The sequence below is a fragment of the Panulirus ornatus genome, chromosome 61 (assembly GCF_036320965.1).
Source record: "Panulirus ornatus isolate Po-2019 chromosome 61, ASM3632096v1, whole genome shotgun sequence".
NCBI classification, from domain to species: Eukaryota; Metazoa; Arthropoda; class Malacostraca; order Decapoda; family Palinuridae; genus Panulirus; species Panulirus ornatus.
This window is the reverse complement of record NC_092284.1, coordinates 9,502,624-9,522,007: the sequence shown is the minus strand read 5'-3', so window position 1 is coordinate 9,522,007 and position 19,384 is coordinate 9,502,624. Positions and strand designations below refer to the sequence as shown.

General features: G+C 39.2%; 2 protein-coding genes across 2 annotated transcripts in view; one reads left to right on the top strand and one right to left on the bottom strand.

Annotated features, from left to right (window-relative positions):
• Positions 1–616: 616 nt before the first annotated feature.
• Positions 617–5,154, bottom strand: LOC139767520 (uncharacterized). The gene is made up of 3 exons (XM_071696963.1): positions 5,002–5,154; positions 2,499–2,663; positions 617–1,463 (listed from the first exon to the last, which is right to left on the bottom strand). Exons 2-3 carry the CDS (start codon positions 2,638–2,640, stop codon positions 964–966), a joined length of 642 nt encoding a protein of 213 aa, XP_071553064.1. The 5' UTR covers positions 2,641–2,663; positions 5,002–5,154; the 3' UTR covers positions 617–963.
• A 3,616-nt stretch (positions 5,155–8,770) lies between these two features.
• eIF3i (eukaryotic translation initiation factor 3 subunit i) overlaps positions 8,771–19,384 on the top strand; it is an 89,247-nt gene continuing 78,633 nt past the window's right edge. Inside the window, exons 1-3 of the mRNA XM_071696844.1 lie at positions 8,771–8,848; positions 11,178–11,404; positions 12,494–12,666. Of these exons, the coding sequence (XP_071552945.1) occupies positions 8,846–8,848; positions 11,178–11,404; positions 12,494–12,666 (403 nt within the window). The 5' untranslated portion in view covers positions 8,771–8,845. The remainder of the gene's footprint in view (positions 8,849–11,177; positions 11,405–12,493; positions 12,667–19,384) is intronic.

The window sequence follows — 19,384 nt, the reverse complement described above, 5'->3', positions numbered from 1 at the left end:
AAAGGAAGTCTCTATGATAGCTGAATAAGTTTGAAATCAAGTGACAGATATGATATGACCCATGCTGTGAGTGATTATGTAGTGGCTGAATTTACTGATATCCACCCTGTGTGATTGGATTGTCCAAAGTCTATTATTATTTTTGGTATAGTGAAGAAACTGATGATGATAAGCTTGGGGTAAGGTTCAAAAGAATAGAACTGATAGGTTCTAGACCAAACCAACCAACAGTCGCCTTCTGGTCACTGACCTGAGTGACAAGAGTTCTTTCCCTAAAACAGGTATAATCAAGAAACTATAAGGACCTCTTGTAGTTAAAGGGACACCCAAAAGAGGACAGTTAATTTTTCTGGTAAACTGAGTAAGCATTAGCCAGCCTAGGATATGTAATTTTTATGTCTTTTCATCGTATGAAACAAAATTTTCTTGTTACACCAAATTATCCTATGTTCTCACCTTACCCAACTCCAGGGTCAAATTGAGTCAAATGACAGGAAAATATTGATTACTTAGTATTAAACTGTAAAGACTGAATAAAATATTTTTGTTCCTATGAATACACAACTAATTAAAGTATGCCATGGAACTATTGTAAAAGTAAGTAAAACTGAAAGTGTCTCAACATACCAGCTATGTAATTCTGAAAATATTTTGTCACAAACAAATATGATTACAAAAGGTTTTCATGAAGAATGTCCATCATCATGCATGAGTGTCACAGCTTAACAAATTACTCAACAAACAGCTAACATACAGGCACAAATCTCTTACAGGCCTCCTTGACATCTCCACATAGACTAATGGAAAAAATATAGGCTGAAGCATCAGATGGTGCTCGAAGCATTAATGGCCCTTATTTCCCCTCAAGCAGAGGTAGCTGATTCAAGACATAACATATACACTTCAGCCACAGCGGTTAAAAAAAGATACCCAGTCATCTACACCTTGGCTGCATGGAGTAGGTTAAAAGTGTCCTACCTTTATCTTATTCTTCCTTGCTTTCAAACGCCTTTGTAATTTCTCTATTTTCTTGACTTTCCGTGGAGGAAACCACCTAGGTATATGTCCATATACCTTTTTTAAAGCTTTGAGAGTTGTTTTGCCACATTTTTTCGAGGTAAACCCTCTTGATGTTGGGGTACGCTCTTCTGATATTGTCGAGGTAAGCCCTTCTGATGTTGTTGAGGTAAGCCCTTCTGATGTTGTTGAGTTAAGCCCTTCTGATGTTGATGTTGTTGAGGTAAGCCCTTCTGATGTTGTTGAGTTAAGCCCTTCTGATGTTGTTGAGGTAAGCTCTTCTGATGTTGGGGTAAGCCCTTCTGATGTTGTTGAGGTAAGCTCTTCTGATGTTGGGGTAAGCCCTTCTGCTGTTGTTGAGGTAAGCCCTTCTGATGTTGTTGGTGTTGCTTTCACTGCTTCAATTGCAGCCTGATCTGTCTTTTTTTTTCCTGCAGCTTTCACAACTGGAAAAATATGAATTTAATTCAGATATGTTCTTTTAATCAAAAAACAAATTTCAGAGGCTTTGTATGAAACAAAGTTAATAAATAATATGAATTACTGTAATAGGGGAGGGACAAAAGTGAGGTGGGGGGGCAATAGCTATACACTAGTTAATCATGTTTTAAAAGATTAAAGGTGCCACAGATGTTTTATACAGTACTGTTGTGTTGGTTGAATTGCACGATAAGTTAGATGCAACAGTCAGTTGCTCTGATGTGTGTCAATGAAGGATGAAAGAGTTTGAGCAAGATTCATGTACTTGAGAATGTTGACCTGTGACAGTTAAATGGAAGATGATTATAGGTGGTAAATTAGTGAGTAATTAGATACAATGACCATATTCAGGCAAAGAGTTAGAGGTATAAATCATTGGTGAATGGGAAGCATTTCATTGGAGAGTTCACAGATTAGTGTCCCAGGTCTGATATATGGACACAAAACCTTACTTTTGCTTGGTCAAGATACATAGCAACTGAATGTCAGAGATGAATATCTTGTACAATATAGCTGCAATTGGGAGAAGAGATATTGGACAAAGATCTGCACAGGATTTGTATTAAAAAAACAAAAAAAGGCATGGGTGTACTTGTTTTTATATCAAACGGACGTGCAGAAAGCATGGCCAGTGACAGGACGATAAACATCATTTATGTTAGTGGTGCTAAAGGTACCAGGAGAAAAGGTAAACCATGGATAAAACAGACATGGTGAATATACCAATTGGGTTAGGGGGCTTCTTCGTATTAGGAGGCTTAGAGAATTGACTTCTGACTATACAATGGGATTATTTTGTGTATAAAGTTGGAGGTGTGGAAAGAGACAAATTTTACTTCACAAATCATCTTAGTATCAAAATGTAGCAAGCTTTTAAGTATTGATATGAGAGCCAAATCAACTTAGTATCAAAAAGTAGCAAGTTTTTGTACTAATGTGGAAGCACACAAGACATGGATTGAGAATGGGTGACTACATACTGATAAGTTGTAAGTTCTCACCTTGCATAGCGTCTTTGATTTGAACTAGTTCATTTCCATTCTGTACCACTTTCATAAGGCTAGCCAACTCCTTTTTGCCATACCTTACACGCTTTATCTTCAAGCATTTCCGTCTCCATTTACTCCGTAAACTTTTGGCCATTTTCTCTGTATATGAGCAAGTACCTGTTGATATAATAATAATAATAAAACAACCAATAGACATCAAATGATCAGGGATTTAGTGAGAAATTGGCAACCTTTCCAGGTATTTCAACCTACAAAATAAACACCTCGGAAAAATCACATAAACTTTAAAGTTGCACAAGCAAGATCACTGATGAGAGCTAAAGAGTTCAAGCCAAAATCAGAAGGAAAATCAGGGCCATTTGTGAAAGAGAGAAGAGTCTGAAATGCTTTTTTCATAAAAAAATGTACTGGCCATTGTGTACCTAAGATAACATATGTAGAAGGGATAGAATGGCTAGTAAACTACTAAGGAAGCACTATGAATCAGCATTTAGTTGGCCCACAACCATCCTAAAGATTATGAACCAACTTCTCTCCTGAATAATGATCCTTCCATGGTTCAGCTATAGGGTTTCACAACCGTACCAACATATTCTGTGTAGGCCACAGACAGTATACCCATGCCCTCTGCTCAAAGAATAGATTAGTAGAACTGTTAATGAAAAAAAAAAAAAAAAAAGCGAAGTGCTGGAGCTAAACATCCCATGAAAAATGGGCTTTTAGACCCAGGTCTTCATCTAGCAACAATAAAAATTACCATAGACCTACCTACCAGAGGGAGAAATAAATAAAAAACTCTGGTTTAATTTTTTTATGGATGGGGTTGTTAGGGAGGTGAATGCAAGAGTTTTGGAGAGGGGGCAAGTATGCAGTCTGTTGTGATGAGAGGGCTTGGGAAGTGAGTCAGTTGTTGTTCGCTGATGATACAGCACTTGTGGCTGATTCAGGTGAGAAACTGCAGAAGCTGGTGACTGAGTTTGGTAAAGTGTGTGAAAGGAGAAAGCTGAGAGTAAACTTCAATAAGAGCAAGGTTATTAGGTACAGTAGAGTTGAGGGACAAGTCAATTGAGAGGTAAGTTTGAATGGAGAAAAACTGGAGGAAGTGAAGCATTTTAGATATCTGGGAGTGGATTTGGCAGCGGATGGAACCATGGAAGCTGAAGTGAGTCACAGGGTGGGGGAGGGGGCGAAGGTTCTGGGAGTGTTGAAGAATGTGTGGAAGGCAAGAACATTATCTCAGAAAGCAAAAATGGGTATGTTTGAAGGAATAGGGGTACCAACAATGTTATATGGTTGCAAAGCATGAGCTATAGATAGGGTTGTGCAGATGAGGGTGGATGTGTTGGAAATGAGATGTTTAAGGACAATATGTAGTGCGAGGTGGTTTGATCGAGTAAGTAATGAAAGGGTAAGAGAGATGTGTGATAATAAAAAGTGTGGTTGAGAGAGCAGAAGAGGGTGTATTGAAATGGATTGGTCACATGGAGAGAATGAGTGAGGAAAGATTGACAAAGAGGATATATGTGTCAGAGATGGAGGGAACGAGGAGAAGTGGGAGACCAAATTGGAGGTGGAAAGATGGTGTGAAAAAGATTTTGAGCAATTGGGGCCTGAACATGCAGGAGGGTGAAAGGCTTGCAAGGAATAGAGTGAATTAGAACGATGTGGTATACCAGGGTCAACGTGCTGTCAATGGATTAAACCTGGGCATGTGAAGTTCCCTTTCCACATCCATGCCCCACAGAACTTTCCATGGTTTACCCCAGACGCTTGGTTATTTCTGAAGTATCCCTGAGCCACACTGGTTCTGGAAAAGATATGTCGCAAAATACCATGTGACGAACAGGTGCTGATCTATCGGCAAAATAACCACCGTGCTTGAATAGTAGTACCATATGACAGACAGGTGCTGATCTATCGGCAAAATAACCACCGTACTTGAATAGTAGTACCATATGACAGACAGGTGGATATATCGGCAAAATAACCACCGTGCTTGCATATTAGTACCATATGACTGACAGGTGCGGATCTGTCGGCAAAATAACCACCGTGCTTGCATAGTAGTACCATATGACAGGTGCTGATCTTTCGGCAAAATAACCACCGTGCTTGCATAGTAGTACCATATGACGGACAGGTGCGAATCTATCGGCAAAATAACCACCGTGCTTGCATAGTAGTACCATATGACGGACAAGTGCGGATTTGTCGGCAAGATAACCACCGTGCCTTGAATAGGAGTACATAAGGTGGCACATGGAGACGAAATAATACCGTAATATATTTGATAAATCTGCAGAGGGAGAGTTAAGATTAGGCAAAGGCACTTGTGATCTGTCGGCTGCCAGACTCCACAGCAACCCAATTCTTCCCATTCCCCGCACAATGATCTTCCATGAAGACGTAGTACGGCAGATAATGCATACCTGGCACGATAAGGGGGACGATACTGACTAAAAAGGGGGATAAACTGTTTACGAATTAGACTTACGGCGTTTCAATAATGTTGCTATTCAGTTGTCGTACAACGCGTTGGGCATGTGTTGTTCAAGTGGAGGGGATACAGACCTAAAAATTTACTTTTTTTTTATATATGATTTATTAGTGAAAAAAAAGGTTCTCCCCGAGACAGTTTTCCGTTATTTCTTTTTTTCAAATATAATGGAACGTATAATCAAAAGGTGAAAACGTGTTGGGCATGTGTGTTCTGTTGTTCAACTGGAGGGGATACAGACCTAAAAATTTACTTTTTTATATATATATATAATTTATTAGTAAAACAAAAAGTTCTCCCCGAGACAGTTTCCCGTTATTTTTTTTCAAATATAATGAAACGTATAACCAAAAGGTGAAATGATCTAATATGTCAAACTTTCCCCGAAAACTGGCGTGCGTTCGACCAGTTGCCAGTTACATGGTGTCCATATTTCCTTTTTTTTTCCCCATATATTCAAGTTTCAATGGAGTGAGTTTGTTTTTTTATAAGATACATGTGTGTAAATAGTTGAATATATTACCTAAAATGTTACTTAAAGACTCATTGTCCGCTACAGATGATTAATGTTTCAGAACTATGGCTTCTTCACTTTGCATCGAAATGACAAAATCTTTGGAAAGGAATAGATTTATTTAAAATTAAATTTATCATTATAGCTGAGATAACTGTTTAAAAAAACCTAATTTTTTTTATTACTCATCCCGCATAAGTTTACGCTAAGTGTATATGCAATTATTAGAGAAATATGTATATGACTGCAGGGGAAGGAAAGATTAGAAAATTCACACTTTAATCGTAAGTGTATATATACACTTATACTTAAATCTATACAAACTTATACTTAAAATGTACACGCGCCAAAAAAAATTAATATATCAGCTGCTTTCCCGCTGAAACACACGTCACAACACTTTCCTCAATTTCGAACTATAGTGAATCAAGTCTTTTGTGTGTGTATATATATATATATATATATATATATATATATATATATATATATATATATATATATATTGATTATTTATGTCCCTGAAGAAGCTTATTCCCTAAACATCCTGAGATTAGAATATAGCTTTTGCTTTCTGAAGCCAGCGACAGACATATTGGTTTAGGAATTCAAATTAGAATTTGGGTTTCTTCTCATTTAGGGGCCTCCAGGAGCATATATGATAAAGTTAATAAAAAATTAAGTTGGTTTGTCATTTAAATGTCGCAAAACTGTATTTGGAAAGTACCTTTTAGACCTTTTGGAAGAGTACGGACGTATTTGCGGGAGACATTTTGCAACACAGTGGAATATATGAAGTAGAACACGTATTTGGAGACAGTAAATAAGGTCCTATTGAGGTTTCTTGGAGCAGGATATGTTAATTATTTGCAACGTAAAGTTTTTAGCTTGGGATTTGCACTTAGACTATTAAAAGATTAAGAGCCTTTTAGGGATAGGTCTAAATAAACCAATGAATCAACTTGAAACAATTTTGGGTCGGTAGTCCCTGTAATCCCTTTGCGCTACCTTGAAACAATTTTGGGTCAGTAGTCCCTGGAATCCCTTTGCCCTACCTTGAAACAATTTTGGGTCGGTAGTCCCTGGAATCCCTTTGCACTACCTTGAAACAATTTTGGGTCGGTAGTCCCTGGAATCCCTTTGCACAACCTTGAAACAATTTTGGGTCAGTAGTCCCTGTAATCCCTTTGCACAACCTTGAAACAATTTTGGGTCAGTAGTCCCTGGAATCCCTTTGCACAACCTTGAAACAATTTTGGGTCAGTAGTCCCTGGAATCCCTTTGCGCTACCGCTCAGAGGATTGAGCATGGGGTGCACAATGGACGCTAACGGGGGCGTAAATCAAGTCAATGGATTAATTATTAATTACTTTTGTGTATTGCCAAATGCATAATTTAGCATTTAGATAAAGATTAGAAATAAATATCTTTATATTTATCTACTCTCAGAGCAAGTTCACTTTGATATAACAAAATATTTAGAAAGTTATGTGGTGTTTGAATTTATTTAACCTGGATAACGAAATGTTAAATGACTGATTTTTTGTTAATCATATGATTTTTATTAATTATAAGTCGCCTTAAGGCATTATTAATTGATCGACTGAAAGAACCAGTTGATGATAATTATTTGACTCAAAAGTTTGATATGGTCTGGCCTTGTGAGAGCAGGTCATTTAGAAAACATTATATGAGGCCTTGTGAGTGTAGGTCATTTAGAAAACTTTATGTGGGACTTGTGAGAGTAGGTCATTTAGAAAACTTTATGTGGGACTTGTGAGAGTAGGTCACTTAGAAAACTTTATGTGGGCCTTGTGAGTGTAGGTCATTTAGAAAACTTTATGTGGGCCTTGTGAGAGTAGGTCATTTAGAAAACTTTATGTGGGCCTTGTGAGAGTAGGTCATTTAGAAAACTTTATGTGGGCCTTGTGAGAGTAGGTCACTTAGAAAACTTTATATGGGTCTTGTGAGAGTAGGTCATTTAGAAAACTTTATGTAAGCCTTGTGAGAGCAGGTCATTTAGAAAACTTTATATGGGCCTTGTGAGAGTAGGTCATTTAGAAAACTTTATGTGGGCCTTGTGAGAGCAGGTCATTTAGAAAACTTTATGTGGGCCTTGTGAGAGTAGGTCATTTAGAAAACTTTATGTGGGTCTTGTGAGAGTAGGTAACTTAGAAAACTTTATATGGGCCTTGTGAGTGTAGGTCATTTAGAAAACTTTATGTGGGTCTTGTGAGAGTAGGTAACTTAGAAAACTTTATATGGGCCTTGTGAGTGTAGGTCATTTAGAAAACTTTATGTGAGGCTTGTGAGAGTAGGTCATTTAGAAAACTTTATGTGGGTCTTGTGAGAGCAGGTCATTTAGAAAACTTTATGTGGGTCTTGTGAGAGCAGGTCATTTAGAAAACTTTATGTAAGCCTTGTGAGAGTAGGTCATTTAGAAAACTTTATGTGGGTCTTGTGAGAGCAGGTCATTTAGAAAACTTTATGTAAGCCTTGTGAGAGTAGGTCATTTAGAAATCTTTATGTGAGCCTTGTGAGAGCAGGTCATTTAGAAAACTTTATGTGGGCCTTGTGAGAGTAGGTCACTTAGAAAACTTTATGTGGGCCTTGTGAGAGCAGGTCATTTAGAAAACTTTATGTGGGACTTGTGAGAGTAGGTCATTTAGAAAACTTTATGTGGGCCCTGTGAGAGCAGGTCATTTAGAAAACTTTATGTGGGCCTTGTGAGTGTAGGTCATTTAGAAAACTTTATGTAAGCCTTGTGAGTGTAGGTCATTTAGAAAACTTTATGTGGGACTTGTGAGTGTAGGTCATTTAGAAAACTTTATGTGAGCCTTGTGAGAACAGGTCATTTAGAAAACTTTATGTGAGCCTTGTGAGAGTAGGTCATTTAGAAAACTTTATGTGGCCTTGTGAGAGCAGGTCATTTAGAAAACTTTATGTGAGGCTTGTGAGTGTAGGTCGTTTAGAAAACTTTATGTGATCCTTGTGAGTGTAGGTCATTTAGAAAACTTCATGTGAGCCTTGTGAGTGTAGGTCGTTTAGAAAACTTTGACGCCGTAGTCCTCTCGGATGTACAAATATACCCGTAACCCCTTGAAAGTTAACCCAATTTATTTGTACTTGTCAGAAATGGCAAAATTATAATTTAGATAGGTATATACTATTTTGAGAAGTGGTATTAGAGGAAAATTAAGGTTAATAATAGAGATAATGGAGGTTGATGGTGTAATTGTGCCGTGTGGCGGCAGATGGCAGCACCGATGGCCAGTCTCGTGTTGTCATTAGGAGAGTGAGGGTCTAAGTCCCTCCTTCCCCAACCCAAAAATGGTTGGTAAAAACATTCCTTCCATTACAATTTTAAGGAGAAGGAGTTCATTTCTCAACTATTATTATGACCAGAGATGTTGAGTTGATGTGTATTGATTTACATGACCGGTTTATATAGGAGTGACATTGCACCACATGTTGCACTTTTCGATGCGAGTTTCTCACAATGACGTATTTTCGAGTAATCATTTCTCTCTGTCGGGATTAAAGCTTTAGGGTGAACCTCACTCATTTAGTCATGAAATAGCCAGTGAAAAGTTTATAATTATATGTCGGCAGAGAAAGTTTTGAGAAGTTGGGTCTCTGCCATGGCAGGTTTGTTTACATTTGGTCCAACACGGAAGACTATATATATATATATATATATATATATATATATATATATATATATATATATATATACCTTTTATCCTATTGAATATCTTCAGAGGATGTGGGATACTGAAGATAAAAGGACAATATAGGAGTAATCACCATATGTGATTGACGTAATGCAGAGCCAGTATATGGCAAGCTAAGGTCCTGGGGTTAATTATAAATAATACCTCCACATCTTTTTATTAGTTTTGATTATTGGCTGTGTCCTGTAGTGGTGGTGTTGTGTGTAGTGGGGTGGTGGAGGGTGGTCTGTGACACTTGTGGTGTCCTTAAAGTTCAAAATACGAGGATTCCCCTAATGGATAGGGAAATACGCCTGTTATAATGCTGGAGAGCCCGTAGACTAATGTAATATGTTTATATTAATTATAACGTTTACTTTTTTTTATGATACAAATAAGAAACAGTATATAGGCCCCAACTTGCTTCAGGAGATAGACTTTTACGGTGGTTTCAGGAGATAGACTTTTACGGTGGGAGCGTGTTGCTGAGATAGCGTTGAGCACTAACTGGGTTTGGTGTTGACGTATCTTTCTTGGAGACACTTGGTCTTTTTTTTAAAGCGCAAACCCCACATGCTGCTATCACTTCATATATGAATGCCTATGTTCATTGCAGTCTCAAAACTACAGGAGCCCCGTAAAGGAGTCCTAGGATTGTCTGATAGTATTATTAATAGGCTTCAAGGTTGTACAACTTACAGTTGCAGGGAAATGGACTCCTTTGGAATTCAAAGTTCTGAGGGGAGAGTTTACTCCCCTTTCATTAACAGATGATCATACAACTTCACAAAAGGTGACTTGTTGCTTGGGGTATAATTACATCGAGTTGTAGTCTGGATACTAATGCCTTGTTGTATGATGATGATAATTCATGTTGTTTGCTGGGAGTCCCGGTGTAATGGCACAAAGATGGCCACATGGTCGCCAGATTATAAGGTTCGGGTTCATTGAACAGCACTTTCCTCAAGCTTTACTCGTATGATAAACTAAGCATTAAGGTACCAACTTCCCATCTTGCAGGTTGATATGAGTTTTTCTTTAGATATTGGTAATTTATATACAACAACACAGACATGGAAAGAGACACTGTGGATGTCCTCAAACTGGTGATAGATTTATTGAATTGGTCTGGAAACCCATGGAACCCTCTCAGTTCTTTGGAATGGCAGGTGATAAGTAATGGCCAGCATTCTGATCCTCGTCTTATTCTATGAAACAGATCTTGAGCGTACTTGGCACCTTGGGACTCTGGATGAGAAGATGTAGCGAGGTATTCCTGAACTCGTGTTTGTGCATAACTGGTTCCTTTGGATGCAAGTTTCAACTTATCAGATCATAACTGAAAATTTTGTTCGGTAGATAAATCATAGGATACAGAGAGCATGTACATTGGCATATTTAATACGTGGAAAATGCTTCTGTTTTTAATTGTGGATTTGATGGAATCATCAAGTGTTGTGCTTTCTCGTGCCAAACAGTTTTTTTTTTTTTGTATTAAGAAATTTATGTAGCACAGGTATTTTATTTTGAAATGATTAGATTTATCAGTTTTTTGCTTAGTTTGTTTAAACCCATTGGGACTTTTGATGACAACTCTTAAGTTTTGTCTGATTTTTTTTATTATTATTCATTTTGGTCATCTATTGTCATGTCTCAGTTTTATGTTAATTCCTTTCATTACTGTCTCATTATTTTTATTCTGCACACATCCCACAAACTCTTCGGATGCATACTGAATTTTTAATTCTTTACTCCTTTTGTGCATATCAAGTTGTTTCATCATTGGCTTTGAATAATTCAATTATTTAAAAAATGACTTATACCTACTCCATCATCATAGAGTATTAGGCATCTTCTTACCTGAAGATGGTGCTAGGCTTGTTAGTGAGTAATTGATAACAATATTAGTGTGTAAAATTTGTTCTAATAGTGTCTTTTATACTTTGCAGAAGCCTATTATGCTTCAGGGTCATGAACGTTCTATTACGCAAATTAAATTTAACCGTGAGGGTGACTTGCTGTTCTCTGCATCAAAAGACCCCAAGCCAAATGTATGGTATTCCATCAATGGAGAACGTCTAGGTACTTACGATGGCCACTCAGGAGCGGTTTGGTCCATCGATGTCAAATGGGACAGTACTCTGTTTGTAACTGGCTCAGCTGATCAGACTATGAGGTAAGCCAGGCTTTAAGTAGCATCAATAGAAATTAAATGGTGAATAACAAAAGTAAAGAAAACCAGCTGTTGTCAGCTAGGGGTAAGTTTACACAAGTACGTCGTAACATGCTTCAAGTCTGATGAAATGAATGGCTGCTGAATTATTGATATTATGGTGTATTCTTATATTGTATTTAAGCTGATCTGCATCTTCATTTATGTAGAATATGAATATAACCATGAAGATTATGCAGGGGTCCGCAACCAGTATATTCCTCACTCACACATACTATGCAAAAGTTACAATAAAGAACTGTCCACTTTTTGTTATATGCTTTTTGCTGCCAACTGTTAGGTTGACTTAAGGTAATAATCAGTGGCTTCACCAGTTTTAACTTGCCGTGTTTGTAAGCTGTATGAAACTCTTTGGCTGGCTGGATCTTGTCCATGGGCTGGGATCTCCTCATACACACGGTCGTAGATGTTAGTACGTGGAGTAAAGATTATGTTGGAAGGAAAAGTTGGTGTTACAGTATCTAGAAGTGTTAAAAATGGTGAAATCAAAGATCAGGTGTTAGACTGGAATTTTTAGATGAGAGGCAGTTACTGGTTGGTAATGATGTTTGGACTATACCAAGATCTGCCCAAAAAAGAAAAAATGATAAGAAAAAGAAAAATAGGGTTATGTAATTCCTAGCAAGTGGTATGAAAGATGTGTAACATAATATTTAGGAAAGAAAATAGAAGAAAAATTTCAGGGAAGACATGCAAAGGTAAATTTTATAATGTAGTGTGGGTTTCTATAGATAAGGATGTCCGAGGAATACTTTGGCATCATTTGCAAGTGTAACCACTTTGTGTGTAGAGATGGGGTGAGAGGAGACATTGGTCTCATTCGATAAATTAACTTGGTATGCAAAAAGAAAAAGTCCAAGAAGTAGTTACGTAAGCGTGGAAGATCTGATCACACCAAAGCAGTGAGGATATTGGTGAATTAAGAAGTTGCATTTACCTGATTCACTCCTTATGATTGGGAATGGGTTTATTGATGAATATGCTGTAATATAAAGATAGCATATCTTTTACAATCTTCTTTTTTTCTTTCAGGGTCTGGGATATTGAAACAGGATCGTCCATGGCAACCTTAGAAATGAAGACCTCAGTCCGTGGTGTATCTTTTTCATATTCAGGCACCATGATTGCATATACTACGGACAAAATGATGGGTCATAATTCAGAACTCAATATTATTGATGTTAGGGAACCAAATAACATTGATGGTAAGACACGTTGTTTTATGATTTTCACTGTAACATTTTATTGGAGTTGCATCTTTATCCATCTTTATATATATTTATTTATTTTGCTTTGTCGCTGTCTCCCGCATTAGCGAGGTATCGCAAAGGAACAGACGAAAGAATGCCCCAACCCACCCACATACACATGTATATACATACACGTCCACTTACGCAAATATACATACCAATACATCTCAACGTATACATATATATATACACACACACAGACGTATACATATATACACATGTACATAATTCATTCTGTCTGCCTTTATTCATTCCCATCGCCACCTCGCCACACATGAAATAACAACCCCCTCCCCCCTCATGTGTGCGAGGTAGTGCTAGGAAAAGACAACGAAGGCCCCATTCGTTCACACTCAGTCTCTAGCTGTCATGTAATAATGCACTGAAACCACAGCTCCCTTTCCACATCCAGGCCCCACAGAACTTTCCATGGTTTACCCCAGACGCTTCACATGCCCTGATTCAATCCATTGACAGCACGTCGACCCTGGTATACCACATCGTTCCAATTCACTCCATTCCTTGCATGCTTTTCTTCCACCTGCATGTTCAGGCCCCGATCACTCAAAATCTTTTTCACTCCATCTTTCCACCTCCAATGTGGTCTCCCACTTCTCCTCGTTCCCTCCACCTCTGACACATATATCCTCTTTGTCAATCTTTCCTCACTCATTCTCTCCATGTGACCAAACCATTTCCAAACACCCTCTTCTGCTCTCTCAACCACACTCTTTTCATTACCACACATCTCTCATTTACCCTATTAGTACTTACTCGATCAAAGCACCTCACACCACATATTGTCCTCAAACATCTCATTTCCAGCACATGCACCCTCCTGCGCACAACTTTATCCATAGCCCACGCCTCGCAACCATACAACATTGTTGGAACCACTATTCCTTCAAACATACCCATTTTTGCTTTCCGAGATAATGTTCTCGACTTCCACACATTCTTCAAGGCTCCCAGAATTTTCGCCCCCTCCTCCACCCTATGATTCACTTCCGCTTCCATGGTTCCATCTGCTGCCAAATCCACTCCCAGATATCTAAAACACTTCACTTGCTCCAGTTTTTCTCCATTCAAATTTACCTCCCAGTTGACTTGACCCTCAACCCTACTGTACCTAATAACCTTGCTCTTATTCACATTTACTCTCAACTTTCTTCTTTCACACACTTTACCAGACTCAGTCACCAGCTTCTGCAGTTTCTCACATGAATCAGCCACCAGCGCTGTATCATCAGTGAACAACAACTGACTCACTTCCCAAGCTCTCTCATCCACAACAGACAGCATACCTGCCCCTCTTTCCAAAACTCTTGCATTCACCTCCCTAACAACCCCATCCATAAACAAATTAAACAACCATGGAGACATCACACACCCCTACCGCAAACCTACATTCATTGAGAACCAATCACTTTCCTCACTTCCTACACGTACACATGCCTTACATCCTCGATAAAAACTTTTCACTGCTTCTAACAACTTGCCTCCCACACCATATATTTTTAATACCTTCCACAGAGCATCCTATCAACTCTATCATATGCCTTCTCCAGATCCAGAAATGCTACATACAAATCCATTTGCTTTTCTAAGTATTTCTCACATAACATTCTTCAAAGCAAACACCTGATCCACACATCCTCTACCACTTCTGAAACCACACTGCTCTTCCCCAATCTGATGCTCTGTACATGCCTTCACCCTCTCAATTAATACCCTCCCATATAATTTCCCAGGAATACTCAACAAACTTATACCTCTGTAATTTGAGCACTCACCTTTGTCCCCTTTGCCTTTGTACAGTTGCACTATGCAAGCATTCCGCCAATCCTCAGGCACCTCACCATGAATCATACATACATTAAATAACCTTAGCAACCAGTCAACAATACAGTCACCCCCTTTTTTTTTTTATAAATTCCACTGCAATACCATCCAAACCCGCTGCCTTGCGGGCTTTCATCTTCCGCAAAGCTTTCACTACCTCTTCTCTGTTTACCAAATCATTTTCCCTAACCCTCTCACTTTGCACACCACCTCAACCAAAACACCCTATATCTGCCACTCTATCATCAAACACATTCAACAAACCTTCAAAATACTCACTCCACCTCCTCACATCACCACTACTTGTTATGACCTCCCCATTAGCCCCCTTCACTGAAGTTCCCATTTGTTCCCTTGTCTTACGCACTTTATTTACCTCCTTCCAAAACATCTTTTTATCCTCCCTAAAATTTAATTATACTCTCTCACCCCAAGTCTGATTTGCCCTCTTTTTCACCTCTTGCACCTTTCTCTTGACCTCCTGCCTCTTTCTTTTATACATTTCCCAGTCATTTGCATTATTTCTCTGCAAAAATCATCCAAATGCCTCTTTTACTAATAATCTTACTTCATCCCACCACTCACTACCCTTTCTAATCAACCCACCTCCCACGCTTCTCATGCCACAAGCATCTTTTGCGCAAGCCATCACTGCTTCCTTAAATGCATCCCATTCCTCGCCCACTTCCCTTACCTCCTTTGTTCTCACCTTTTTCCATTCTGTACTCAGTCTCTCCTGGTACTTCCTCACATAAGTCTCCTTCCCAAGCTCACTTACTTTCACCACTCTCTTCACTGCAACATTCTCTCTTCTTTTCTGAAAACCTCTACAAATCTTCACCTTCACCTCCACAAGATAATGATCAGACATCCCTCCAGTTGCACCTCTCAGCACATTAACTTCCAAAAGTCTCTCTTTTGCGCGCCTATTAATTAACACATAATCCAATTATGCTCTCTGGCCATCTCTCCTACTTCCATACGTATACTTATGTATATCTCTCTTTTTAAACTAAGGTATTCCCAATCACCAGTCCTTTTTCAGTACATAAATCTACAAGCTCTTCACAATTTCCATTTACAACACTGAACACCCCATGTATACCAATTATTCCCTCAACTGACACATTACTCACCTTTGCATTCAAATCACCCATCACTATAACCTAGTCTTGTGCATCAAAACCACTAACACACTTTACATATAGGTATATATATATTTTGTACATGCTTGCAGTTTCCTGCATTAGTACGGTGGTGTCAAAAACAGACAGAGAAAGGCCACATTTGCTCACATCCAACATACATCCTTTAGCTTTCATGTGCAATGCACCAAAACTACTGCCCCATATTTTTTTTCATACTCATCGTCGCTTCCTGCATTAGCGAAGTAGCATTAAGAACAGGAGACTGGGCCTTAAAAGGAATATCCTCACTTAGCCTTCTTTTCTTTTTTTCTTTCTTTCTTTTTTTTTTTTTTTTTTTTTTTTTTTTTTTGAAAAGTACAAAATGGAGAGGAGGATCTCCAGCCCCCAACTCGCTCCCCTATTAGTCGCCTTCTATGACAAGGAATACGCAGGAAGTATTCTTTCTCTCCTAGCCCCATGGATACAGCTCCATATGTGTATATATATATAATGATTTGGTAAACAGAGAAGAGGTAGTAAAAGCTTTGCAGAAGATGAAAGCCGGCAAGGCAGCAGGTTTGGATGGTATTGCAGTGGAATTTATTAAAAAAAGGGGGGTGACTGTATTGTTGACTGGTTGGTAAGGTTATTTAATGTATGTATGACTCATGGTGAGGTGCCTGAGGATTGGCGGAATGCGTGCATAGTGCCGTTGTACAAAGGCAAAGGGGATAAGAGTGAGTGCTCAAATTACAGAGGTATAAGTTTGTTGAGTATTCCTGGTAAATTATATGGGAGGGTATTGATTGAGAGGGTGAAGTCATATACAGAGCATCAGACTGGGGAAGAGCAGTGTGGTTTCAGAAGTGGTAGAGGATGTGTGGATCAGGTGTTTGCTTTGAAGAATGTATGTGAGAAATACTTAGAAAAGCAAATGGATTTGTATGTAGCATTTCTGGATCTGGAGAAGGCATATGATAGAGTTGATAGAGATGCTGTATGGAAGGTATTAAGAATATATGGTGTGGGAGGCAAGTTGTTAGAAGCAGTGAAAAGTTTTTATCGAGGTTGTAAGGCATGTGTACATGTAGGAAGAGAGGAAAGTGATTCGTTCTCAGTGAATGTAGGTTTGCGGCAGGCGTGTGTGATGTCTCCATGGTTGTTTAATATGTTTATGGATGGGGTTGTTAGGGAGGTGAATGCAAGAGTTTTGGAAAGAGGGGCAAGTATGAAGTCTGTTGTGGATGAGAGAGCTTGGGAAGTGAGTCATTTGTTGTTAGCTGGTGACTGAGTTAGGTAAAGTGTGTGAAAGAAGAAAGTTAAGAGTGAATGTGAATAAGAGCAAGGTTAGTAGGTACAGTAGGGTTGAGGGTCAAGTCAGTTGGGAGGTAAGTTTGAATGGAGAAAAACTGGAGTAAGTAAAGTGTTTTAGATATCTGGGAGTGGATCTGGCAGTGGATGGAACCATGGAAGTGGAAATGAATCATAGGGTGGGGGAGGGGGTGAAAATCCTGGGAACATTGAAGAATGTGTGGAAGTTGAGAACATATCTCGGAAAGCAAAAATGGGTATGTTTGAAGGAATAGTGGTTCCAACAATGTTGTATGGTTGCAAGGCGTGGGCTATGGATAGAGTTGTGCGCAGGAGGGTGGATGTGCTGGAAATGAGATGTTTGAGGACAATGTGTGGTGTGAGGTGGTTTGATCGAGTAAGTAATGTAAGGGTGAGAGAGAGATGTGTGGAAATAAAAAGAGCGTGGTTGAGAGAGCAGAAAAGGGCGTTTTGAAATGGTTTGGGCACATGAAGAGAATGAGTGAGGAAAGATTGACCAAAAGGATATATGTGTCGGAGGTGGAGGGAACGAGGAGAAGTGGGAGACCAAATTGGAGGTGGAAAGATGGAGTGAAAAAGATTTTGAGTTATCGGGGCCTGAACATGCAGGAGGGTGAAAGGCAGGCAAGGAATAGAATGAATTGGATCGATGTGGTATACCGGGGTTGACGTGCTGTCGTTGCATTGAATCAGGGCATGTGAAGCGTCTGGGGTAAACCATGGAAAGTTGTGTGGGGCCTGGATGTGGTTTCGGGCATTATTGCATGACAGCTAGAGACTGAGTGTGAACGAATGGGGCCTTTGTTATCTTTTCCTAGCGCTATCTCGCACACATGAGGGGGAGGGGGATGGTATTCCATGTGTAGCGAGGTGGCGATGGGAATGAATAAAGGCAGGCAGTGTGAATTGTGTGCATGGGTATATATGTATGTGTCTGTGTGTGTATATATATGTGTACATTGAGATGTATGGGTGTTTAGGTTTGCGTGTGTGGACGTGTGTGTGTATATACATGTGTATGGGGGGTGGGTTGGGCCATTTCTTTCTTCTGTTTCCTTGCGCTACCTCGCAAATGCGGGAGACAGCGACAAAGCAAAATAAATAGATAAATATTATTTTAATTATACTTATTGGATTGTGTGTTAGTTGATAGGCATGCGAAAGAGAGACTTTTGGATGTTAATGTTCTGAGAGGTGCAACTGGAGGGATGTCTGATCATTATCTTGTGGAGGTGAAGGTGAAGATTTGTAGAGGTTTTCAAAAAAGAAGAGAGAATGTTGGGGTGAAGAGAGTGGTGAGAGCAAGTGAGCTTGGGAAGGAGACTTGTGTGAGGAAGTACCAGGAGAGACTGAGTACAGAATGGAAAAAGGTGAGAACAAAGGAGGTAAGGGGAGTGGAGAAGGAATGGGATGTATTTAGGGAAGCAGTGATGGCTTCCGCAAAAGATGCTTGTGGTATTAGAAACGTGGGAGGTGGGCAGATTGGAAAGGGTGGTGAGTGGTGGGATGAAGAAGTAAGATTATTAGTGAAAGAGAAGAGAGAGGCATTTGGACGATTTTTGCAAGGAAATAATGCAGATGACTGGGAAATGTATAAAAGAAAGATGCAGAAGGTCAAGAGAAAGGTGCAGGAGGTGAAAAAGAGGGCAAATAAGAGTTGGGGTGAGAGAGTATCATTAAATTTTAGGGAGAATAAAAAGATGTTTTGGAAGGAAGTAAATAAAGTGCATAAGACAAGAGAACAAATGGGAACTTCAGTGAAGGGGTCTAATGGGGAGGTGATAACAAGTAGTGGTGATGTGAGAAGGAGATGGAGTGAGTATTTTGAAGGTTTGTTGAATGTGTTTGATGATAGAGTGGCAGATATAGGGTGTTTTGGTCGAGGTGGTGTGCAAAGTGAGAGGGTTAGGGAAAATGATTTGGTAAACAGAGAAGAGGTAGTAAAAGCTTTGCGGAAGATGAAAGCTGGCAAGCAGTGAGTTTGGATGGTATTGCAGTGGGATTTATTAAAAAAGGGGGTGACTGTATTGTTGACTGGTGGGTAAGGTTATTTAATGTATGTATGATTCATGGTGAGGTGCCTGAGGATTGGCAGAATGCTTGCATAGTGCCATTGTACAAAGGCAAAGGGGATAAGAGTGAGTGCTCAAATTACAGAGGTATAAGTTTGTTGAGTATTCCTGGGAAATTATATGGGAGGGTACTGATTGAGAGGGTGAAGGCATGTACAGAGCATGAGATTGGGGAAGAGCAGTGTGGTTTCAGAAGTGGTAGAGGATGTGTGGATCAGGTGTATGCTTTGAAGAATGTATGTGAGAAATACTTAGAAAAGCAAATGGATTTGTATGTAGCATTTCTGTATCTGGAGAAGG

What these genes read in the sequence shown, in the direction of transcription:
- LOC139767520 (XM_071696963.1), bottom strand. Translation starts at nt 2,640, where the DNA reads ATGGCCAAAAGTTTACGGAGTAAATGGAGACGGAAATGCTTGAAGATA. An exon ending in AATCAAAGACGCTATGCAAG is followed by an intron (nt 1,464 to 2,498) that starts GTGAGAACTTAC and finishes ATATTTTTCCAG; the next exon opens with TTGTGAAAGCTGCAGGAAAA.